Here is a 25,779-nt window from a genome sequence, read left to right on the forward strand (position 1 = left end):
GAAGAACAATTATCACACTAGGTGAGAACTGAGTTATTTATTTATTATTTATACAGTATATGTGGTCACAAATACAGATTAGGAATCAAATCTAAATTTGTGTGTACGTATGTGTGTGTGTGTGTGCGTCTGTGAATTTATATTTTGTCACTCACAACTGATCCTTTAGGTCCTGGTTCTCCATTCCTTCCTTGCGGCCCTTGAGGTCCCTAAAAAAAAACATAACCGGCCAATGTAACAGGGGAACAATCTGCCAATCAACTGATCAATCAATGAATTCACTGAATATTGTTACAGTGTCTATCTTACCCTATCTCCAGGAGATCCTGGGGGGCCATCATGTCCTGAGGTGCCCTAAGAAAAAAGGGAAGGAGAACATAGAGGCAGTGATGAGTAGAAACCGTTGAAGCACAGCTAGTGGTTTAATCTTATTCGCCCATCAGTAATGACCGACTACTATTGGGTGAGAGGAGAGTCAGCTGACCTTTTCTCCTGGTTTCCCTGTAGGCCCTCTTGCCCCTCTGCCACCTCGTGCACCCTGATGTAGAGGAAACATGAGTGAGACCAAAACCAGGACAGCAATGAACTTTTACTGACCTGAGACAGCAGGTGTGGATCAATAGGAAGTTACTCTCAGTACAGTGAACGTACAGGCATTGATTAGATTACTGGTGTGATAAATGCAGGGAAATAGATGAGCCAATGACCTGCAACATTGTGATTTTGCAGCTAACATCAACAACATATCTCCCTGAACTCAAGTAAACTGTGAAAAGTCTTGTAAAATGCCTTCACAATCATTACAATCATTATATTTGTAGGTGTAGTGATGCTGAAGTATAGTTACACTACATATTTTATATACTTATATATACATATACACTTCACACACACTCCATATTTCACACATTCATATTTCAAAAAATATCTAAAAAGCTATCTACTCCTATACTGGCCAGTAAAATTTTGAGTACTGCATCATTTAAACTGGATAAAATTACAGTCATCATTTGACAATAGGGCTGGAACTAACAATTGTTTTCATTATTGATTCATCTGTTGATTAATCTGTTTCCTAAAGTTCAAGGTGATGTCCTTAAATGTCTTCTTTTGTCCTGACCAACAGTCCTTACCTCATAGATATTTAGTTCATTATCATAGAGGACTAAAGAAACCAGAAAATGTTCACATTTGAAGAGTAAGAATCAGAGAATTTGGACATTTTTTCTTTAAAAAAAATGACTCAAAATGATTAATCGATTATCAAAGTAGTAGACGATTAATTTGTCAACTAATGGATTAATCGTTGCAGCTCTATTTGACAACAACATGTCACACAAGTTCATACTACACTGCCAAAGCCTCGTGGAAGCTGTAGCTGAATGCTGACAAAATGATCCTTTTATCTTGGTTAACATGACATGGTGGTAAAATTTTACTTGTCAGTACAGTTAAAGTGCAATTTAGCTCACAATATCGTCGGGCAAAATGTTGCAGCTTTTAAGAAATATCAATGAAAGAGTCTCTACAAGAAAACCATTGAGTTAAAAACACTAACGGATGGTTACAGTCAAACAATTTTGTCATTGTTACGCTATTAAATGATCAGACTCACTGTGCAGTCTGTTACCTACTGTACTAGGAAATGTTTTGAGACACAGCACTCACATTTGGACCCCTCTGGCCTGCACTTCCTGGTTGTCCTGCAGGACCCTGAGTAAGAGCACACAAGAAAGGGCATTACAGGAAAATTCCAATTCCTGATTTCCAAACGTAACATCATCATGATTTTTAATCTTATACTCACTTTCTTCCCTTTCTCTCCTGCAGTTCCCAGTGCACCAGTGAAGCCATCAGAGCCCTGGGAAAGAGGAAGGCACATACATTCACTTCATATTAATAAAATATCTACAACATCTATGTCTTTTTTTTAACATTAATTAATTAATTCAATCATTTATTTCTTTTACCTTTGGCCCTTGTCGCCCAGGATATCCTGGCAGCCCGGGAACTCCCAGTTTCCCCTGAAAAAGAGAGACAGTGTGACTCTTCTTGTAAAAGTTCACCATTTCTGATATTTTTTATAATTTTTTTGTACTTTACATGCTAACTCAGTGCTGTACCTTTTCTCCAGCAATGCCAGCAGGGCCAGTGTCTCCTTGAGGCCCCGTCTGGCCTTTGGGCCCCTCAGGCCCATCTTCTCCTCGGCCACCTGGAGCTCCGTTGTCCCCAAGGTCCCCCTTCCCTCCCATCTCCCCCTTGGCCCCTGGAAACCCGTCTTCTCCCTGCAGACAGGCGCAGAAAATCCAGTTTTATAGACAACATAAAAACACAGGTGGTAGTAAAAACACATAGCATGCATACTGTAGTTGATCTCCAGGGTAACATGACAGCCTGAATCTTGACGTTTTCTTCCTCTCTCACCTTCTCGCCTTTGCTTCCCTTTAATCCCCTGATTCCATCCGCTCCCTGTCACACAGGAAGAGAGACACAGCAAAACAGGAAGTCAACAACAAAATAGAACGAACAATACTACTTAGTATTCATGGCGTCTTCATGAGGTTGCACACATTTCAAACTGTTCATTTGTTTTGCCATTAAACCCGACTGTTGGCAGTGTAAAACAAACATCAGCTCAATACTTTGGCAAGAAGAAGGCTAGGTGGCGATGTCTGGGGAAAAAGTACACTTTTTACAAGGCATGGACAAAAACGTTATTCTTTTACTTTATTGAACTGGGTTTAAAAAGATTCCCTAAAACAATAGAGGACCACAAAATCCATTCCAGAAGAATGAATGCTCCAGAAGAACAAGTTGTGAGGTTATTACATAATTGCAAGAATATTTTTGCATTTCCTACCTTAACTCCTCGTTGTCCGGGGTATCCAACAGGCCCCTGCACTCCTGGTGGTCCCTACAAATTAACACACACACACACATTAAAGGAATTATTACCTAAGGAACTGATTAACATATTATATTTTGCTTGAAAAATTACAAGTATATATGTGTTGGACTGTTTCTTGGCTGGTAGCACTCTTGGCAAGACAGGGAATAAGTGTATTTATTTAAGATGACTCACCCCTTATAGTTAACTATAACAAATGAAACACAGACACAGACAAAGACAGATCAATGAAACACACTCACCGGCAGTCCTTTTTCACCTGGAGCTCCTTCTCTTCCGGGGTGACCCTGTTAACAAGAGGACATGTTGATATCAGCTGTTAGGCATGCAGTTGTGATGTTAAGGTAAGGATTAGGTGCTAGGGAATGCATTATGTCAATAAGAGTTCTCAGAAGTATCAAAGTACAAACATGCATTTGCTTACCGGGGGCCCGTCGTTTCCAGGTAAACCCTGCATCCCTTTCTTCCCTTGAGGCCCCTATGAGACAAAAATCAGTGAATCAATCAAGCCTCCTGCACTCTAAGGTGTTAAATTCGACTAAAACTCTCTTACCTTCTCTCCTGGCAGCCCTACTAATCCCTGAGGACCAGGGAAACCCTGTAGGAGAGATGGAGCGTTAGTATTTCTCTGTGTGCATTTATGCTGTTGTGTTATTTTTATGTGTTTTGTACCAGGATTCCAGGGTTGCCTTGCTGTCCAGGTGCTCCAACATCTCCCGGGGGTCCCTGTTACAAACAAGAAATTATGTCATGGTAACTAAACTGTCATCAGGCTCTGTTTTCTGCTTTCTGCACTATACTTACTATGTTTCCCTTAGAACCTTGGACACCATCAATTCCTCGAATGCCCTGTAGGTAAAGAGTGGAAGACGGTTATTGTATGACACACATCCTTTCTTCTGAGTACGTGACCGCACTCGTGTGGTTTTACATTTCCTGTCTGACTGAAGGGAAAAACAAAAAGTGGTGTGTATTACAGACTGTCTTTAAGGTTATAGAAAATTTCCTGAGGCATGTTACAGGAGACTTGTGGGACAACCGCTAAATGAAACTAAAAAATGATGAGCTACCCCGTGGATTTTGGCTATATCATCTCCATGCTTGAGGCGTTAATGCGTAATGCTTAATTAACCAACAGCAAGCATTAATATGTAATTTAAACAAATGAACAAGTGCTTCCTCAGTGTGTTAACAGATGCTAACAAGTGTTAACTTGTGCTTCTACAACATTATGTAAACTAGAGAGAAATTGCTTCAGGTGTTGATGTTGTATTTGGCAGAGTGACAAGTGACACAGAGAGATGAAAAATTACATTACATCATGTTGACAAATGGAGAACTACTATAACATTATAAGGCATTGTTATGCAGCATAATCTGATAGTGACACCACAGCTGGATTTATGTTGGTGGGGAAAAAAACCTCATTTTTGCTGCATGAATAAACACAGAGACGAGATAGCAGCATAATTACTTCTATCTTATGCCTTTTACTGTTGTAATGTGAGTTAAGCGGGAATGTTTCTGTGTGTAGAAAGTGGAAAGTTCACACTCACAGGCTGGCCTGGGGGTCCAGGACGACCTCTGGGGCCATTTAGACCTCTGGAACCCTGAAATACACATCACAGTTACATATAATGAAATATGATAACATGCAATTGACTGTGTTTGCTGTTATATTTTTGGGTTTCAGATCCTAAGAGTGGGGACATTTTTTGGAAAGTCTGAACATTTTGGCCAGTCCTCACTTCTTTAAAGAGTTGTTTGAGGATCAAGACTTAGTTTTAGGGTTAAGGTTATAATTTGGGTTTAGGTTAGAGGCTATGCGAGACCTCATAAGTATAGAAGTATAGTATGTGCATATTTCTCTTTGATAGGGTAAAAGACATAATTAAACAGAAAGCTAAATATATTTTGGACTCTATGAACATTAAAAGACATGTGAGCTATTGAATTTTAACTCTTACTTGTTAATATAATAGTAGTGGATTTAAAGGGGTACTCCAGCAATTTAATATTATACTTCCATAAAGTTGGGGAACTTACAAGAGACAGATTAAAACAAGAATGGTCAAAATCTGTGCAGCAGAGGCTGAGATACCCTGACCTTTAGCCCCTGGCTCACACTCAAAAAATATAAAAATAAGAATAATAATAATAATGCTTTTTGATATTACAGATATTACATGACTGTGAAACATCCACATCATTAAAACTTCACAATCCCAGTTTGTAAAAGGTGCTTTCTGTTGTAAATTTGAAGTTTCAAGTCAAATCTGAGATATATTCAGACTCCTTTCTGGCTGAGTTGTACTTAACATGACCAGTAAACTGACTTTCATGTAAAATCAGAGGAGTACTTTTAATAGGTAACACTCACAGCATCGCCTGGTTGTCCTCTTGGTCCAGGTGGCCCCTCAGAGCCCTGTGCAAAACACATACATTAAAAGCTACATTCAGAAACACAAACCTGCATCAAAATGAAAACCCACAACAAAAGTGACTTCTCACCTTTTCTCCTAGCTCTCCTGGCGGACCTACAGGGCCCGGCTTCCCCCTGTCCCCCTGAGATAATACACACATGGAAGTTAGTAATTGGTGAAATATCTGCTTAAAACCGCTCACTCACTGATTCGGTCAGTTCACTTACTTGATGTCCTTTGTTTCCAGGGAGACCGGGCAATCCATCAAACCCTCGATCCCCCTGAGAGAAACACAGAGATGAGTTAATATTTTAAGACGACAGAGCAGTCAGTAGTGAACAGTATGAGCGTGAGACCAACTCTTCCTCACCTTTGCTCCTGTCTCTCCTATTGCACCTCGACCCCCATCTGCACCCCCTCGACCCTAATGAACACACACACACACACACACACACACACACACACACACACACACACACACACAAACAAGTTAGGCATGATAGATTCCTCACTGACATACTGTAAATATTTGAATTTATGAGTAAAGACTATTTTATGGTTATTCTGATTAAATAAGATGCATTTTATTGAGAAAAGAGTGCAGCAAACAGTCTCACCCTTTTTCCAATTCGTCCATTCTGACCCGAGATACCTGGCAGTCCCGGAGGACCCTGGAGAGCAGGTGACAGTAGAGAGATAGTGTTGAAAAAAAGGAGCAAAGAAACATGTGTGAGAAATGTTGGTGAAGCAAAAGAGTCCAGCTGGTTCTCCAGTGTTCTCCAGTGAGATCTATTGTTATCCAGGGGAGTGTGGTGCTGAGTGTGTTGCCATGACAACCAGCTAACTTACCGGTGGCCCCATCTCTCCACTGCTCCCCTTCAGCCCAGAGGGGCCTGGTGCACCCTGAGAAGAAAAAAAAAAGTTCAGTTGTTCAAATAAGTCTGCATTTTGATCCATTGTCTGCATGTGTGTGTGTGTGTGTGTGTGTGTGTGTGTGCGGATGTACTGTAGGAATCTACTTGATAAAAACCAAAAGAAAAAGAAAAAAAACATGTGATCTCACTCACCAGTGGTCCAGGTCTTCCCCTGAGGCCGAGTGGCCCCGGAGGTCCCTTCATAGCCAGCTAGAGCAGGAGGAAGAAGGGAGACGGAGGATTTAGACAGGAAATATTCATCCTCACTTACTTAACTTCTATGTGTTTTAGCTGTGTGACAGTGAGGTTTCAGATGTTTCTGTACCTTTGTCTGCTGCAGGATGGCCTGAGCCTGCGCCTCCTGTGCTGAAACCACAGTACCTGTCTTTGGATCCCCACCTGACTGAAACTACACAAACACACACACACACACACAAACACAAACACATAAGATGTTTTCAAATCAAACTCAATGCCCCACCCGGTGGCCAATATGTGGCACTGCTACTTGACAAATTAGTGGGGAAACATGACAAATGCAGAAGCTTCTGGCACTGAATGGTTTAATGAGTATGGAAATTAAGTGATTTATATGTTATGGCCTTTACAGTCACCAGATCTCAACCCAAGTAAACACACAATTAAGTTTTCCTGAAGTCAGTAGAACAATAGATCATGCCTCATGTCTCCTGACTACAGCGGACTGATTTGACACATAAACTAGACTTCACAAATACATCTTGTAACACTCTAAAGAGCTAAATTGAATGTTTGTTTGAAAATTGGATGTACAAAAGTCAAACAAATGGTTAATTTGTGTAACAATCCTGAGCCAGCCCATTTCTCAGTTACGACATTCAAACATCCCTGTGTTCCTCGAGGCTCCTTTAAGGGTTAATAGGGACAAATAACTGCCAAAGCAACATCACTGCAGCTCGTAAGGCCGAAGGCAACACAGAAGTATCTTCATGTTACCGGGATGAGCATGATGTTTCCTGGGGGTCCTGGTATCCCATCAGCTCCATTAAGACCTGGCCGCCCTGGAGGGCCCTGAGAGGAGACAGAGGAGGACAGTAATGGAGAGACGCCAACTTGTGGTGGACTCAGTCACTCAGACAGAAAACAGAGAAGAGTCCTCACCAGCTCCCCGGGGTCTCCTCGAGGTCCCACTGGTCCTGTGATTCCAGGAGGTCCTGACTCTCCCTGAACACACATAGACAAAAACATAAACAGCCAGTTAAGACTGAACTTCCATTTCCATATTAAATAAAAGTCATAGCCAGTTTCCCACATTCCAAACAGATTATTTACCTGAATATTGAGGAAAAAAAATTTTTTTGTTACATGTCATAGAGCAAAAATCACTAACCTCAGGTCCTGGAAGCCCGTGTGATCCCACAATCTGTGTTCCCTGCAGAAATGTCACAGATATTAACATTTACCTCGGTGTGGTGCCAATGCTATTCAATACCTGAGTTCCTGTACTGCTGACAAATACTGTATTTTTGAGGCCAAAAACAGATAGTAATGTATAGCCAAAGATGTTTTGTTTAACATTAAAAATACATAATATATACAAACATGTTTGATAGGATCTCCCCTTAATTGGGTTGTTAAAGAATTGTGAGCAAGATATGTACTGAGCAGGACATTTAACAGTTTAAAAGTGTATTTGTCAGTAGCTATGAGCAATATGGATATAAGCATCTATCATTATATATTTAATTTCACATCAAAGTATCAATATATATCAAGATATGATACATTTCATCTAATATACCCTGAGATATAAAAGGGATAGTTACCCTGGTATAAACACTATGGCAAAACATATATTATCTTTGGCACATCTGTACAGCGGTGTCTTATTCCTTATACAACTACACCAATACTGATATATTTGTGACAAGCTAATATCAGCCAGCTGATTTATCAGTACTTATTGGATTCAACCTACACCTCTTTCAACATTAAGTTGAGAAATTTAAACTGTTTTTCTACAAAACCTCCTTTTCATTTAAAAAAATCCACTCAATGTATCAGTGCTTAATATCTTAACACGTACAAATAGCCATACAAGAACTTTAGCCAAAGAAAATAGTCTGAAAAAGTCAAAAAATAACTTTATGATGTCCTGATTTATGTCAGGATAGATCTGGTCCACACCACAACCCAGCACAGGACAAGTGGTTATAGATGATGGATTGATGGATGGAATTATTCTGATCAAAGAATAAGTAAACAAGACAAAGAATAATACCAAGCATTCGATGAATAGATGATACTTGACAGTTTTTTAAAATTTCAGCAAGAACTGAAAACATTTTGAGAAATAAATATCAAACTCTAATGTGGTTTTGTGTGTGTGTGTGTGTGTGTGTTTAAGCCATTGTGTGTTTTCCTCACCACTCCCAAGTAGCCCGGCTCTCCCTTCTCTCCTTTCTCTGGTATATCCTAATGACAGGAAGTGGTAAAGAGATATGAATTAATTAATGTAGGTGAAAAAAAAGGGACAGAGGTTTATTTTTCTGCTCTCTACAAAAGATCCATTCATGTAATCCTGAATAAAATCTTGGTGCATGATAGTTTGGATTGTACCTGTGTGTTAAGAGTGAAATCCTGTTCTCTCTCTGCCGGTCCGTAGCGCTCATCGTATTCTTCCTCGTACTCGTACTCGTTCACCTGGTCGTAATCAGTTGTGTTGTCGTAGTCTTCATACTCTACAATCTGTCCAACACACACACAAACAATAAACAAATAATGAGAGACAGGAATAGAAGAAACACAAACAGAGAGCTGAGCTTATGCTGCTGCTCTTTCTGTTGAGTCTCACCTCATACTCGCTGACATTAGGACCTGCAGTCACCGTGGAGACAGAGATGTCATCAAAGAAGTCGCTGTAGTCGAACTCATCGAACTCTTCAACTATATGTTTCTTAGGTGCTCTCTCCACCTGAAGGCCATAAAAGAAATTGATGCATGATGGAAGCACATGTAACTCCGTAGATTATAGAAACACAGAACTTCCAAAAGTAAAGATATAAATGGAAGTTTTACGACATTAAGGATGCATACTGAGATATCAGATGCACTTCCTCTACCGTCCCTGTCTGGCTAAGTGCTCTGCTACATGAAAAATATCATGAAAAAGCCCAGAAATACTTGGCATGGCTCACACATGGCGTAGCTATGGTTGGCCTCAGTTTGGTGTTTATATTTTGGCTTCTTCAGTCTATCCATTTTAGCATGACGGCTTCATCGGTGTATCATTAGAATGCACAAGAGTGTCTAAATTCTATGTTTCCCATTGGCTTCTTCATTGCCACTACATTTATCGCGGTGTCATAATAAATAACTGAACACAGGAATCCTGGAGTGTTTCGAGCTGTGAGCCAGATGATAAATCAAACAGCAGCAGCAGCAGCAGCAGAGGAAGAGGATTTAAAACCTTTCCTGGGCGTGTGGAACATTGGCACAAAGAACATGGCAAAGTGCATTGGACCACAAAACCGTGTTTTACCATGAGGGGCAAGAGATACAGAGAAATAGAGAAATGAAGCAAGAGAAGGAGTTGAGTTTGTGAGATGTGAAATGGCCATTTGGAGGGGGGATGCTTCTAAAACCACGACTAGTGATAGATATTTATGAGTGTGTGTGTGTGTGTGTGTGTGAGAGAGAGAGAGACAATAGATTCAATCCACACATGTAAATATTGGTGACAGCAGCCAAATAGCTGGCTAAATCCTTGAGAAGGATTTGTGTAAATACATGACTGAAAATAATTAAACCATTCATCTTTTTGTCATATCTGCCTTCATAAATTCCTGCAATATTTTTCCTTTTAGAATAGAAACCTCGGGGGCTCCTTCGCATTTTAAATGACAGTCTGGATTTACAACATTTAACACCTGAGAGGCCTCGCGGTGTGTGTTATGTGTGATTCGTGTTATGTGTGGAATGGACCTGGTAGACCGAATGACTTTAACTGGGTGGCTGACATGCTTTGCTCTTCTTGTCTTCATGTTAACCTGTCGTTCAACTCTCTCTCTGCTCTCTCTGATTGGCTGTTAGACGGGGACTTACTTCTTCAAGCTCCGATAATATGCTGTCGTAGGGCAGAGTCATAGAGTCACAGTCTGGGATGAAGTCCTGACAGTACATCTCTGCTGCTCTGGGGTCATCGACAATCAGCAGCTGCTGGATGTCTCCCTGCGTCACAAAACGACACACACAAACAAAACTGTAAAAATCTGTGACTCTACATTAGTGAAACCATATGATCACCAGGAACACACATGAAGTGTCGCCTCAAATTACGGATGTCATTAGTGGTCCTGACTGCAGAATATGTCATTAATTACACGAATGACATGTCACATGCATCTGTCTCCCATGTTTTTATCTTTGACAGTATGTGTCCATTTAGTCAGATCAAAGTAACTTAACAGACCGTTTTTATCGTTGCTCTGCAGTTAATCGTCTCCAGAGCTTTAGTCTCAAGTGGCGCCAGCACATTAAGCCCAAAGACAGACAAACTCTTTTCACCCTTTCTCTCTATTTTTACACATACGCACACATCCACACACATGGAAGACTCCAAGCCAGACACGTTGTCCAGTTAAACAGATGGACCACCTGACATTACACAGAACACAAAGGTCAAAGTTCACACTTCAAGATCTGTCAAAGTCACCTCACATTGCTGCAGACATGAAGAAACAGAACTCATAAAAGTCTACAAAGCTACGGATTCGGAGAGGATTTTTCCAGGGCTTATTGTGAATAATGGGCAGGATATTGCGACTTTAAGTACAGTATGCATTCCTGTATTTGCTACTGATAAGCTCAGCGAATAAATATTCATATTATAAGAAATCTACCTGTACTTATATTTGTCATGAGCATGCATTTAAATCCTCAGGCACTCTGGGTTTGGAGGAGTTGAAAAATGTGCAGTACATCCTCTCCGCCACAGGAGGGCAGTGTAGGGAGACAAGCCTGAAGGTTTATCCATTTGTTACCATTTGATGGATAATTCAAACAAGCAGCAACAGGCAGAGATACTTCCTTACCACAAACAAGGAATCTATTGTCTGTTCTTATTCGTTGTGTTTTCGGTATTTTTTTAGTGTTTAACCAAAACCACATAGACCACATTTTGACGCTTGGTGATGGTTTGGAGGTGATGATCCTGGTTCTTTCATTGAACATCTGCCACTATCTCTCTTCCACCTCAATACAGTTCATCTTTTGTTCTTAACTCACTCCATGTCTTACTTCATCACATCCTCAGACAAACACACATATAAACAGATGCACAAATTTTATATTCCCACCTCAAACACGTCATCGTCCAGCAGGCGCGTTCCAAACACGGTAACCCCGTCGATGCTGACCTGGGGGTCATAACCTCTGAGCAGGTCCAGGGTGTCCTGCTTGACACAGTCCAGGTAGAGAGTCACTGACGGACCCTCCACACTGTAGGCCACTCTGTGCCACCTGGCAGTGATGAAAGAAGAAGTTTTTTTCCCAGATGTTCTTTTTTAAGAGAAGCTTGTGTCTCAATGTTTTAATTATCACATGACAGCAGTTCACAATTTTAAGTGTATGTAACAGGTGCCTGTGTGTGTGTGTGTGTATTACCCACTTGCCATCAGCCAGGTTGATCTTTCTAAAGGTGGGGTAGAGTTCTGGAGGCGGCTGACCCTCGTGGTCTTCATACAGGAAGACAGGAGAGCGGCCAACCTCTATACCCAGCTGCTGTGTGCCCTGAGACACAGAGAGACAAAGAGGATGAGAGGAAAGAGGGACAGAAACAGTGACAAAGGGACAGAAGTGATGAGGGGGAGTGAAATATATCAACACATTCCAGCCAAAAAAAAAAAAACACAACATAATCCCATTTTGAGGACAAACTGTGATGTGATGGATATTTTGTAGGGAGTGCAGGTCTGCTCTTTTAGGGTTTCGCAGTTTAGTATGGTGGATATTTAGCTTAATTATCTAATTAAACGCATGGATGGTAATGAAAATGTATGGTAGACGCAGAGAAAAGACTGAATAGGCCAAGTGGCAAACAGCAGAGCGGCTGAACAAACACTTAGCATGCTGTAGGCAATGTGAGAGTTTACGATGAATATCTTGGTGCAGCTGTGATGTGCAGTTGTGATGCGTACCTGTGCGTCGTACAGGGAGAGGAGAAAGACCTGTGAGCCCTTTACAGCTCTAACGGTTGTCATCACTGAAAAGTCCACTGGGAACGGTGAATCTAGAGGGGACGCATACATATAAATTAGGGCACAAGCTCTCAGTGAGAAAACAGTCACTCACAAACATGAGAACACACAAAGTGATACTGAGACTAGGGATGTGCAGAAGGCCCAGTATTTGTATTTGTATTTGTATTTGTTGAGGCAGCAAAATTATTTGTATTTGTGTTCAAATAAAAGTGGAAAGAGGCTTAAAAATCCTGTTTTTGTTTTTATTACACTTTTAATTTTAGATCTGCCAGATCATAGATGACTGTGCTGACTACTGAGCTAAAGCTTTACTCATCGCCTCATTGCAGAGAGACCTCTACCTATTTATACACCCATAACACAGAGACAACACAGTGAGTAACGTGTAGAGAAGAACTCTTTTTATTTACCAGGGAAAAGCTGCTTGGTTGGAGCACTCAGTTGAATCTTCCTGTCGATCTTATAGGAGAGGTCCGTCTCCTCTCTGCTCTTCCTGCTGGTGCACAGTCCTGCCTCTAACGACACACCCTCCATGTCATCTGACAGCTCCAGGATCTTCAGGACATCAACGGGATCGGCTGCAAAAAGACAAGACACACTACGACTTAGAGGATTGGCGGGTTTGATGATGAGCTGATTTGAGGTTGCTCATCAAGGTGTTCACCGGCCAGCACCTTTATTTGTGTGTATACTGAGCATTTAATTGAAGGTTTAAGCTATTGAAAGTGCAAAAAGCCAAGTTCCTATCCCTTTCAGACCCAAAAATGTCAATCTGATCCTGCACAGGTCTATCCAGAATCACACTTCAGCAAGCACAGTTTGTTCTGCCTCAGGCAGCGAGCGGCAGCAAAAAATGGTACTATCTACGCTTGCTTGTGGCAACTACATCCTCCTTCATTTTCTGCTGCTGTTGCCACTGAGCTTCCTGATTCCCATTTTGATAAAGCCTTTAGTCAGCACAGCCTCTGCGTCCTCCTCTTGCAGTCTCAGCTCTACACAGAACCTGTAGGAGTGTGGGAGCACCTGGATCAACCTATCAGAGGCAGTTCTCCTTCTTCACGAAAGAGAAAACACAGAAAGATGCATTCACTCAACATGTTTATAGCCACACACAAACTGCATTCATATGAGAAATAACAGACATTTAAAAGCCTATGAGCAAAAATATGTTTTAAGTTGTCTGTCAAAGGCATTACTGGTTTGAGATAATCAAATAAACGGAGGGAGGGCTTTCAATAATTTTGGCTTGGCCACTGACAAAACTGTCACCATATGACTTTTTATTTGACTGAGGGATATACCACCAAGGGAAAACTGAGTGGAACCAGAGTATAGAGAGTAGCAGTAGTTGAGATATGGGGACAGGAGTTAATTTCTCCAGATTGAAGATTGAAGGTAATATTTTTGAGTTAAAACCTGAACTGTATGAAGTGTTTATCAGCATGTTTCAAACTATCACACTCATACCATGACCACTTATCCCAGAGTTAACTAGTAAAAAACATCACATACTTTGCCTACTAATTTAGAACATTCAAAACTTTTTCAAGTCATCCTATTAATTGTTCTTAAAGCTGTGCTAATCAACATTGTTTATAGTAACAATTGATCAAATGCTCCACAGAGTTTTTGAGCCTGAACCCCCAAATTTTTGTCAATTTATAACAGCACAAACAAAGACTTTCCCTGGTAAAAGTATAAATACATAAAACAAACTGACAGATTTCTATAAACGCACAAAATTTTTGTGTGATGTTACCTCTAAGACATGTGGGTCATGTTGGCCCTCTAATTAAGCTACATTGTAAACAAACTAATGAAATACTTTATCAGTCAGGGCATGTGCTCTCTCCCTCTCTGTCTCTCTGTCTTTGTAGTACTTGTTGCAGAAACTTGGTGTAATCACATGAGAATGCCCAGCTTGGCACTGACAACAGTCTGCATCACAAAACAAAAACTAATACCAGGGGGCAACATGTGTTCTGACAATGATTTAGCCCTACAGCAACAAGCACACACAAAGAAACACGCAAAGTAAAAGGAGACGTTTGGAATTCAAAAGAAGTGGCCTGAGCTGTAGTTTAAACAGAAATGCATAACATATGCATGCACTCCTTCCCCTGAGCAGTGTGGACACAATGGTCACAAAGCTCTGTTGGATGGACTAAGCAGAAAAAGATGGGATGTAAAGGAGGAGACTGGAGGAGAGACAGGAGAGAAATGTGTAACATGTTAAAAGTGAAAAGGGAGAGAATGGGGTAAAGAGGGAAAATAGAGGAAATAATAGATGGTAGGGGAGAGGAGGGCATGCCTCTACTGGCGTGGCTCCTTTTCACACGTATTTCTGAGGCTTACGTAAGCTCTCCATCTGCCTCGCACTTTCACACACACACGTGCATGTGTATGCACAGGAGAGGTTGGCACAGTGTCTGTGTCTGAACGCCAGATGTATTTGTTGCCCATTTTTTTCAGTTTGTCCGGCTGTTTGTCTGTCTGTCAGCCAGCCTGCCTGCTGGCTCTCTGTCAGCTTGTAACTTTGCCTTTCATGTGCTTGGCATTGTATTATTTACTGATATAGCTTTTACTGTGTTATAAACTTCCAGTGATATGGTACCCTGCTCATACTATTAAAAAAAAAATCATGATAGTGCCATTTTTGTTGCTTTGTTGGCTGAGAAACATCTGTGAGAAGTTGACACAAAACATAATTATAATGCAAAATAATTACCTTTCTTATAAAGGGTGAAGTTTGTTTTTGAGACTGCAACTGGGTGAGTGTTGTGGTATTGGACTGCATTACATTGAAAGGTGTGTTAATATTTTGTGCATTTCAGTTACGTATATAAAGGAGTAATAATATTAGAAAAGCTGTACAATATAATGCTTTTATATACACACTACAGCCTCAAAAATTACCACAGATCTGAGGTGGTGTTGAAAACCGTGCACTCAATGTGGTTACGTCATGCCCTGAAGTTTTAGATCAGAGGTGGGGAATTATAAATGTGTAAAATAAGTTTTTAAGAAATGCAGTGCAGTATTTAATTGTCATGGCAGTTTAAAGGTGCAGTGTGTAGAATTTAGTGGCATCTAGTGGAACAGACTTGGCAGAAATGGAATACAATATTCATAAGTATGTTTTAATTAGTGTATAATCACCTGAAAATAATAATTTTTGTGTTTTTGTTACCTTAGAATGAGCCCTTTATATCTACATAGGGAGCGGGTCCCTGTCCAGGAAGGCTGCCATGTTATACCGTCATGTTTTGTACAGTGGCCCAGAACGGACAAACCAAACTCTAGAGAGAGCCTTTCGCATTTTTCCCAAGTTTCATGGCAATCTGCAGCCTCCTACACACTGCACCGTTAAAGGAATCGTTTGACATGTCAGGAAATACACTTCTTCGCTTTTTTTTGCAGAGAATTAGATGAGAAGATCGATACCACTCTCATGTCTGTATGCTAAATACGAAGCTAGGGCCAGGACACCATTAGCTTTAGTTTAGCATAAAGACTATATACAGGAGAAAACCTCTAAAGTTCACTAATTAACATGTTATATGCTGTTTAATATGCAGAAAAACTGAAGTGTAAAAAGGCTAGCTGTTTCTCCCTGCTTCCAGTGTTAATGCTAAACTAAATTAAATGGCTTCTGGTTGTAGCTGCAACAGGATGAATAAGCCTATTTCCCAAAATGTCAAACTACTCCTTTAAAACCCTCCCACCCATTTTATTCTATATCAGAGGTCCAGATGTCTTTCCCAGTAAATACATTTTGAATGAACAATCATTCATGTGCAGATTACCAAACTGTGTACACAATTTATAAATCTGTGTGCTTGATTCATAAATCTGTGTGCATAAACTTTAATAGTATGTTTTTTGTACTCTATGAACCCTGGGGGACTCTGTAGAATTGCATTACAATATACAGTGGCAATATTTCTAAATGTTAGCATGACTAGCTGGTAGCTTCTTAAAGCCACTTATAGGCTACAAGGTAGCTGCTGGTGTTCACACCCGTAGTCCCATAGTAAGACTTAAGGTGACTGCTCCAGACATCATAAGCAGTGCAGTACAAGAAGAGGGGCTTCAGTCAGTCGTACCGAGAAATGATCGGCAGAGCTGACATCTGAATGCAGCAGAGGACAAGACGAGACATGGAAGCTTTGCTCTGACTCTACATGCGCTTAAACACATCAGATGATGTTTCCCTATGCTGTTGGTGCATGAGTATGTCCAAGCACAAAACAACATCCACATGATGTACATGCATACGCACACACATACATGCACACGCATACATGCACACACACACTTACATGCACATACACACACACACATGCACAACCATACACACAGAGTACGTATACTGTGTTGTATATACACAAGGAGGTGTTCTGGTCTCCATCAGTTGCTGCTGTTATCCTGAGGGGCACCATGATCAACATGCACACACATGCAGAGTATGTCAAATGTAAGCCTCAACATAAAGCAGAGCGACTATAGTTTGAACAGACAGATGCACAACAAGAATGAACTATTCAACTATAACGCTGAGATAGATATAGTAACAGATCTTTGCAATTACTTTGAGGAGTACAACTTTATCACAACTGATAGAAATTATGAGCAAAGCTGAAAAAATAAGACCTAACTTGTAATAAATCATAATTAAAGTATTAACTCTCAGCTTTAAGGATCTTTGAAGGTGTTTAGTTCATATTGGATGAACAGAGCAGGATTTATAGCCATTTTTATGCACAGTCCCCAAAGTTTAGAACAATACATCAAGTCAATGATCCTAAACATATAAAGGCAACCAAAAGGTTTTTATGACCAAGCAGTAAAATGTTATTGCTCAGCCAACTCATTCACCTGACCCCGAATCCAACTGATTATGTGGTTTTCCTGCTGAAGAACCAGCCTAAGGGCAAAAACTGAAAAAACCTATTAAACATTATGACTGTTCTAGGTTATGTTTACTTGGCAATAATCAGTATTTTCATATTACCAATGGATATACCAATATATACCAATTTATCTGAGATAGGGATATATCAGCTCTAACTTGTACCCACAGAGAATTATCACCTGACTCTTTTTTCGCTGAGCTCTATCTCTTTACGGAGCTTTATAGCATCCTTCAATCAATTGTTAATTGGCTTTTATAAGTGGTGCTCCCATCAGCATTGTTTTTGGCTGCAGCAGACAGATGTTTGCTCTAAAAACCCACCGTACACTACCTACCCAAACGTGGTGAACATAGTGGAGCATTTAGCAACCAGATATTTCCCTCATGAGTTGGTGGAGACCAAAACCAGAGCTAAAAACAGAGTGAATAGTGGACTTACATTCGCTAGGTAGCCAGAAACACGACTCCAAATTAATTCTAATGTTGCTCTGTATCTAAATGATGTGTAAATATGCAGCTGTTTCCAAGCAACAGATAACATGTCAGTGTTTTTTTATGGCTTGTTCTGCTGCCCCAAAAAGTGGCCAAAAAAAGCAGTAATTTGAGGTTTTACTTGTCCAGTTAATCTTTGTGTCCTAAAACTGGGGGACTGTGTGTATAAAATTCCAACACGTAAAAAGTTATATCTATAAAATCTAAAAAAAAAAGCTACATCTTAAAAAGCTAAAAGGCAGCACTTTAACCTGGTTTAACATTGTTTCATTTCAGATCCAATGTGCTGGAGGAAAGCCAAGACAATGCTACTTTCTGAATGCACATTCGATAGATAGATTCATAGAAAACACACGTGGAGCATTGAATGAAGCAGACTCACAGACAAAAACAACACTCTCACTGACACACACACACACACACACACACAGACAACTTAACGGGTACCATATTGCAAAGACTATGGATTTTCTGGAAACCAGATGTGTGTGTGTGTGTGTGTGTGTGTGTGTGAGTGAGGACTTGTTAGGTATTTTTTTTGATGTGTGGTTGTTTTTTGTGTTCATGTGGGGTTGTGTGTGTGTTTGTGATTAGTCTGTCATTATCTAAGTAGTGGTGAAGAATGCAATAACACGCCTTTATTCAGAAACAAAAAACTAATGTTTAGTCAAGACTCCTACACACACACACACACACACACACACACACACACACACACACACACACACACACACACACACACACACACACACAGGGGTTCAAATCCCCCACAGAGTATTTGCCCTAAGAGCCTGTCATTACACTGCTTTACCTCTTTTACTCTTTCTCCTGCTCACTCTCTCTTTATGCTGCTTTTATCGAAGGTCTCTCTTGAACATCTGACATGGCTCTCGTCAGAGACTAAACCAAGCGAATGATAAAAAGGGGGAGATGAAAAGCAGAGAGAAGAAGAGACAAGAAGGAGAGAAAGAGTGCAGAGGGAAGAATAGGATGGAGGGACCATATGTTTTCTTTCTTCCAAGTTCAGCTGTCTCAAGAAACACACTGGATAGTCTCTCCTGCTGTCTGATTCACACACAATAGTCTGTGACACACACACATTTACTTAGATGAATACTTAATATCAGCGACAGAGAAAGAGAATAAGAAGCCTGCATACTGACAGACATGTGCTCCTTATTTCCTTCTAGGAATCTGTGGCACTCGTGTGGAAATCACAGCTCATCTCAAGTCTCAACATCTCAGTCATAATCTTTTCTCCTCTTGATCCAAAGGAAAGATAGACAGCTTCACATACATTCCAACAAAGCTACTCTTCCTCTAAAACACAGATCAAAGACTACATCAATATTTGTCAGTCAGAGGGCTCCAAAACTTCTTAGACAGCTTCACATTGCTTTTTGTGGCAGTGTGCTCTATTATTTTTGGATGTTGCATCATACAGTGACTTTGATTTTTGAGATCAAAGAGCGAGTGTATTTTCAGACATAAAAAACAGTTATGACCTACTACGTCAGGGTGTTAAGCATGACAAAATTATATAAATTACAATAAAGCTATTGTAATTGTCATCTCCATTTTAATGGTGCTTTATGTTTTTTTTGTTCTGCATGACATGTTTGATATATAACAGAAATTAGAAGTTTACAAGCCAGCAAATCATGCATCAAGTGGTGACTTTACTTGATCAATGAAATGAATTCTGAAAGCAACACATTACGTTCTGTGTCAAGTTAGGTTCATCACATACAGTGCAGAGCTGAATGAGTTGTTTTAACTGATTGCGAGCTCAACATCAAGCAAACAGCCAATCATACGCTGCAAAGATGCACCCCTGCTATTATTAATTTTCGTGCTTGTAGTGGCTGATGACAACAATTATCTTAGGTATGTTTTGCAGGTAGCCAAAAAGTTAATGTCTTGCTTCACCATGGTTGCACCTGAGTGAATGTATCAAAGTAAAACAGTGCAGAATGTTATATAATCATTTGAAACACTCAGCATTACCATTAATAAAATAAAGAAGTGTTGACTGACACAAAGCCAGATGGTCCTTTTGGTTCCTTCTGGAAACAATCAAAGAAATAACAAAAGAACCAACTAAAGCCATTCACATGGCTGAGCTGTCCAGTTAAATCACTTGCTCACTACATCAACTGATAACTGCTGCTTCGATGTTATTTTTTCTGCCAATGGCCATTTTCTGGTTAGTGGCTGTCACTTTATTACAAGCCGAAAAAATGCCCAGATGACAGTTAATTTGAGACAATTCATGTATTATTAGTTAACTGATTACCACATCTATGATTTAACAGGCTTTTGTATGAGTCAGTTCTGTCACATATGTTTTGCTCTGTTCACTCTATTCCCATTTTCCTGCTTCTCTGATTGAGCAGGGAAACACTGGACATTACACCAGAGTCCACTCTATTTGGAGTAAACTGGGACAAAAATGATTGAATCCAAATTATAGTAAGGAACAATACATACAGAAACAAGACTAGAATCTACAGCAGCGCTTGCAAACCGGTATCACACCAAAGCATGTAATACACCTGCCGGTCCACCGTGTCAGTGTCACGTTTTGCCTCACTTAGGTGTGAAAAGAACATGTGTGTATGTTAGGAGCACTTTCTAATATGGCACCTCTATCAGCATTTGTCTGTGCTTTCCAAAACTGTTAAAAATCATTGTTAAAAAATAACAATGTTTTATGGTGTGACAACGCTGTGGTTAAGGTCTGGTTAGATTTAGGCACAAAAAACACTTGGTTCGGATTAGGGAAAGATCACGGTTTGGGTTAAAATGATCACTTGGAACATGGTTGTAAGTTAAAGTTACTGCCTTAAAGTTACGCAACCTTCATCGTCATGGCAACAGTAAACACCATGACAATTGTAGTTATGGTTTTTGAAAAACTGTCCCCACTTGTGATCTCATCTATCTAGCCATTCACCCAACCCACCTCCTCTTAATAAGGATATTTGTCACCTTATACAGACGTCATCTGAACTGCACTATTTCTCCGGGTTATAATTACAACGGCTGCTAGTTGGAGTTGTTGGCGTTGAGTATAGACACATGTACTTTTCACACCTGGGTGAGGCAAAACATGACACTGACAATGTATCCTCTAGTGGATAGGCAGGTGAATTACACGCTTCGGCGTGTTACTGGGCTGATAATCCCACCATGAAAACATGTCCAATCTTAAAATACTGATGTTTGGCAAGTAAAGAGATAAGATGGTGAATATAGGGGTGAAAGAGGGATGCTAATATTGGCACCAAAACCAACTATAATATAGGACTGATTAAAATGCTGACATGATGATGGCGCTAGATGAAAAGTGAATTATTGTATTGTTGCATCGATGCTTTGCTTCTTCGTGCTGCTCTCAATCATTTTTGCAGGCTGATTTTGTTGCTTCTATATCATTTTGGTGTATTACTTTTTTTACTCTTACTTCTTAAGCTGTCCCTTTATTGGTTATGGAACATCTTGCCCATTACTGCAGCTGAAAATTAGCCAGCTGGCTAACACTAGCACATTTGCAGAAATACTGATTAATGTGCATTGTTCTTCTAAATAAAGAAATAAAATAAATGGATCCCCAAAGATGTTGCATTTCATGAGGAGAGCATAAATTTAATGGCAATCCATTTAATGGTTGTCAAGGCATTCAACTAATAAAACAAAAATGTCATCCTCATGATGGTGCTGGGGGGGAAAGGTCAGAAGGTCACTGAAGTCAGTGGAATTCATTCTCTGGAAACCACCAATGTCCGCACAAACTTTCATGGAAATCCATCCTTTAGTTGTTGAGATTTTCAGTTTGGACCAAAGTGGCGGACCAACCAACCGATCAACCAACAGATTGACCGACACCAGTATTTCTAGAACTACAGTGCTAGAGTTGCTAAAAATCATTTGATAAATGGCACTAACTCCACTTTAAATGCTCTTGCTGCATGACTTTATTATTGTTACAAGTGCAAGGGGTTATCATTGCCAAAAAGAGCTTATACATGCAGCACTACTTTTTCCATTCAGACACATTAAGTATCCCAACACACACTGTGGACAAAGAAAATTAAGGGCCACTGAACCATAAAAGTACAATGGAAAAAGCACCGTTGCCAACATATTTTAGGAGCTCAAATCTCTTGCCTACATGTCATTATCAGGTTGTCACCTTCACACATTCCATAGTGCTCTAACTGTCTGACCTAAAAACCTACTCTAAACAGCTCTGCACAAACTGTCAAGTACAAAGACCCCTCTCATCCATCACTGCACAAAAACTTTTCCAGATCTCTCATTTGGACGCAGTAAACAAGCAGCTTAAAACAAGTTGTTTAGGTAAGCGGAGGAAAGCATTATCCCCTCTGCTACAATACAACCCGACAATAAAGGGTTATTTTCTTTCACCTGCATTTTGTTCTTTCCTATATACACTAGCACTATGCTTCTTTCTTTATGCCACTGACACAGACATGAATGTGATGGTTATGTAGAGAAACATATTTGTTCAATTACTGAAAAATATACAATCCAATCAAGATTCTGCCTCCACTGTGTACTTATAGTTGCTTATAGAAACTAGCCTATTGCTTGAGAGAGAATTTAGAGAACTGCTTGTTGGAAAACATTTAAATGTCCAATTCTTTCAAAAACATATGCACTATAAACAATGTATGTCACGAATATTTATCTAAAGGGGAGTGGGAGCTCAACATTTGACCACTAACAGCACAGGTATTTGGGTTAAATATATGGTAGTGGCGCACTTCCATTTTGATTTTTGCATTTAATCAAACAGGGCTGTCGGTGTGTTTCAACGCAAGGTTTACTTACAAGCTCCTGCAGAGCTATCAACTGCATCTCACAGTCTTCACCAGTGAAAACCTAAGCTGACTTGTGCTTGTGGGTGGGAAGCCGTTGAGGGATCATGTCGCTGTCGTTGCTCTCACACATTACAGTCCTTTTCTGGCAGGTAAAAAAAAGGTGAGGCACGTGGGTGTCAACGCCATCCCGAGGTCAATGGTGGAATTATTAGCGACAAAAGTCAACAGCACAGAGGAGTTGGCCATTTCAAAGTGGGGAGAAAAAGTTAGGAAATGTCATAAAATATAAGCTGAATCCATACTACATCGCACGTGGTAGAAAAATGCTCCTGCACCGCTCTGCTATGGGTTGAAAATCTCTATCATATTGCGCCTCTGGCCACATCCCAATCAATGATGTCACAGCAGGTGTTTCCTATCAGCTGTCAAATCAAAAACACCTGCTGTTACATCACAGATTGGGGTGTGACCAGAAGCGCACCGTTCTTTACATTTTCAACCTATACAGACCGATCAATGCAGACAGAGGTTTTACTTTATGCCATTCAATGTTGCACTGAGGATAAAAATGTAAAGCTCTGTTGTTGTTGATTCCAGACAGAACTAGAGGTAACACATGTTGGGGAACTCAGCCAGGTATCTTCTACTTAATAACATGTGTCCATCTGGCAGAGAGCTTCAATGGATAAATCTTAAACCAAGATTCTCACCGAGCGGTGCTGATATTACTTTTCACTGCACTACATGACCATCACAGGATTCGCACATTGCCCTAAGCATAAACTGTGACCTGCAGAATCATCAAATATGAACATAAATGTATAGGAGACTGGGCTGCTGATTTAATCTTGACAGCTGTAGTTCTGGATGCAACTAGTTCAGAATGTAGCAGGAGGGCTTTAAACCAAACAAATGTGGGTTTATCTACGTTAAATTGGCTAACAGATGATTTTAGAATGTGTTTTTTTGGATCCTGAATACTTTGAATACTTTGAAAGTAATAAATAGTTTAGGTCAAGCTTACAGCTACCTGAACGTACAAGTTACACACAGACAGTGAGCCAGGAAAGTGACTGAAACACCTGAGGCCAGACTATGACATGCTTGACCGTAACTTCACCACATTGCTCAAACGTCTATGATCATAATTCACAACCAACCCCGCTGACAGCCAGGTGTGTGACCGCAGTTGACAGTAAGCAAAATATTACGAGTGACGTGTAACTGAAGACAGTTAAATAATTGGTGTTATGCAACAGTTTGTCCACTAGCTGAAGAGAAATATAAGAATAAGAGTAAGTGCGTTTGCGAATCTGTCTTTCTCTTTACCAGGAGGGTTATTTACGAATATATTCTTACAAGGACATCCTCTGTAACCACCAGGTGTGAGAGACCCTACAGCGTTCACACCCTGCCCTAGTTTGACCCCTGATGACCCTAAAGGTCCAGAGGTCACATTAGTCACTTCAGTAATGACCTTCACAGACAGACTGATGGAGAAATGGCTCATGAGGTTTGACCAAGTATGTGTCTCTGTTACTACATGATATAGTGTGATAATATTTCAAAGAGCTTAACAACCTCTCAAAAACTGTCTTCATTTTGTTTTCACTGTTCTAAAGTTCAGTTTTCTATATATTATTGACACATGCTAATATTAACTGTAATCAGTAGTTGACAGTAGGGCTGAATGATGATGATGATATTAGAGGGAATTATAATTTTTACATGATTATTCTCATTTTCATTGAAAAACATTAAAATGATTATGGTGTGATTTTTGCAGGGATCTGTACCAAATGAAGATGTTTTCTTAAGTCTGCATAACATGATGTGTAGGCCAGGACATCTCTGCAGCACGACAATATTTAATTTAAAATGGTATTTTGACACACATTTCACCTTTAACAAATATTGCACCTCCTGCAATCTGAAAATTGCACTAGGCAATATTGTGATACCAATAAAGTTTCAAATTGTTCAGCTCTAGCTGACGAGCACATTTTTTTATCATCAGTACAAAGCCAGATTATTAATAAGGACTGAATGGCTTGTGGGACATAACATAAATACTTTTTGGCTTTCTCAGCATATTCTCAGACGGAGCAGGTGGAGGCAACATGGTGGAGTCTTTGCCAAGTCTTTCACAGCAAACTGCTGATGTTGTCCTGAAAAATGCCAGTGGATGTTGACTTGTAAATAAAACAGCTGTTAAATGAGAAAAAATGCAGATGTAATGAAGTTAAGATGAAGGAGTGGATTAAAGGCTTTTCTTTGTTTTTTGGCACACTTACATAGAGGCTGTTGATGATGTGAGCCTGTGAAGCCCATTGAGGTATTATATATGATTGACTAAACAACCTCACCTCTGTGTCCATTTAGTAGCTGCTCTGGAGCTTTCGATCATATCAAATTATCTTCGTTGGCAGATCTATACTAAAGGTGAGATAGTTTTGACAACTCTTTCCAAGGTCAAGAATTAACTCTGAAGCTCAACTTTTAAAGGAATAGTTCGACATTTTGGGAAATTTGCTTATTTGCTTGCTTGCTGAGAGTTATTTCCGAGTAACCAGGAATTTTCTGAGCCTGGCTAAGAAACAGTCTGGCACATAACCCCTTGTAACAACTCAACATGTCGTTTTTGTACAAACAAGATATAACGTGTTAATTAGTGAGTTTTAGAGTGATAGTAGGCAGATTGTGTTACCTTTGTACAGAGCCAGGCTAGCTGTTTCCCCCTGTCTCCAGCCTCTGTGCTAAGCTAAGCTAACTAGCTGTTGGCTCCAGCTTCATATTTATCATACAAACATAAGAGTGGTATCAATCCTCTCATTTAACTCTCGGACCAAAAAGCCTACATCCCAACATGTTTAAAGGACCAGTGTGTAAGATTTAGTAGCACCTAGCAGAGCAGACTTGGCAGAAATGGAATATAATATTCATAAGTATGTTGTATGTAGAATTGTTTTGTGTGTTTGTTACCATAGAATGAGCCCTTTATATCTACATGGGGAGCAGGTCCCCTTCCATGGAGGCCGCCA

General features: G+C 40.1%; 1 protein-coding gene across 2 annotated transcripts in view; it reads right to left on the reverse strand.

Moving 5' to 3' along the window:
- LOC137180045 (collagen alpha-1(XI) chain-like) overlaps window positions 1-25,779 on the reverse strand; it is a 46,377-nt gene that overhangs the window by 15,738 nt on the left and 4,860 nt on the right. For both annotated transcript variants that reach the window (XM_067585221.1, XM_067585219.1), the window contains 34 exons: window positions 12,895-13,062; window positions 12,422-12,513; window positions 11,893-12,014; window positions 11,582-11,744; window positions 10,329-10,454; window positions 9,079-9,198; window positions 8,844-8,972; window positions 8,652-8,699; window positions 7,615-7,656; window positions 7,386-7,448; window positions 7,221-7,295; window positions 6,571-6,654; window positions 6,399-6,455; window positions 6,181-6,234; window positions 5,949-6,002; window positions 5,702-5,755; window positions 5,559-5,612; window positions 5,420-5,473; window positions 5,289-5,333; window positions 4,465-4,518; window positions 3,713-3,757; window positions 3,581-3,634; window positions 3,462-3,506; window positions 3,333-3,386; window positions 3,151-3,195; window positions 2,861-2,914; window positions 2,425-2,469; window positions 2,124-2,285; window positions 1,971-2,024; window positions 1,808-1,861; window positions 1,669-1,713; window positions 485-538; window positions 310-354; window positions 156-209 (listed from right to left, as the gene is read on the reverse strand). In XM_067585221.1, the coding sequence (XP_067441322.1) occupies window positions 156-209; window positions 310-354; window positions 485-538; window positions 1,669-1,713; window positions 1,808-1,861; window positions 1,971-2,024; window positions 2,124-2,285; window positions 2,425-2,469; window positions 2,861-2,914; window positions 3,151-3,195; window positions 3,333-3,386; window positions 3,462-3,506; window positions 3,581-3,634; window positions 3,713-3,757; window positions 4,465-4,518; window positions 5,289-5,333; window positions 5,420-5,473; window positions 5,559-5,612; window positions 5,702-5,755; window positions 5,949-6,002; window positions 6,181-6,234; window positions 6,399-6,455; window positions 6,571-6,654; window positions 7,221-7,295; window positions 7,386-7,448; window positions 7,615-7,656; window positions 8,652-8,699; window positions 8,844-8,972; window positions 9,079-9,198; window positions 10,329-10,454; window positions 11,582-11,744; window positions 11,893-12,014; window positions 12,422-12,513; window positions 12,895-13,062 (2,468 nt within the window). The remainder of the gene's footprint in view (window positions 1-155; window positions 210-309; window positions 355-484; window positions 539-1,668; window positions 1,714-1,807; window positions 1,862-1,970; window positions 2,025-2,123; window positions 2,286-2,424; window positions 2,470-2,860; window positions 2,915-3,150; window positions 3,196-3,332; window positions 3,387-3,461; window positions 3,507-3,580; window positions 3,635-3,712; window positions 3,758-4,464; window positions 4,519-5,288; window positions 5,334-5,419; window positions 5,474-5,558; window positions 5,613-5,701; window positions 5,756-5,948; window positions 6,003-6,180; window positions 6,235-6,398; window positions 6,456-6,570; window positions 6,655-7,220; window positions 7,296-7,385; window positions 7,449-7,614; window positions 7,657-8,651; window positions 8,700-8,843; window positions 8,973-9,078; window positions 9,199-10,328; window positions 10,455-11,581; window positions 11,745-11,892; window positions 12,015-12,421; window positions 12,514-12,894; window positions 13,063-25,779) is intronic.

This window comes from Thunnus thynnus, chromosome 3 (assembly GCF_963924715.1).
Source record: "Thunnus thynnus chromosome 3, fThuThy2.1, whole genome shotgun sequence".
Lineage (NCBI taxonomy): Eukaryota > Metazoa > Chordata > Actinopteri > Scombriformes > Scombridae > Thunnus > Thunnus thynnus.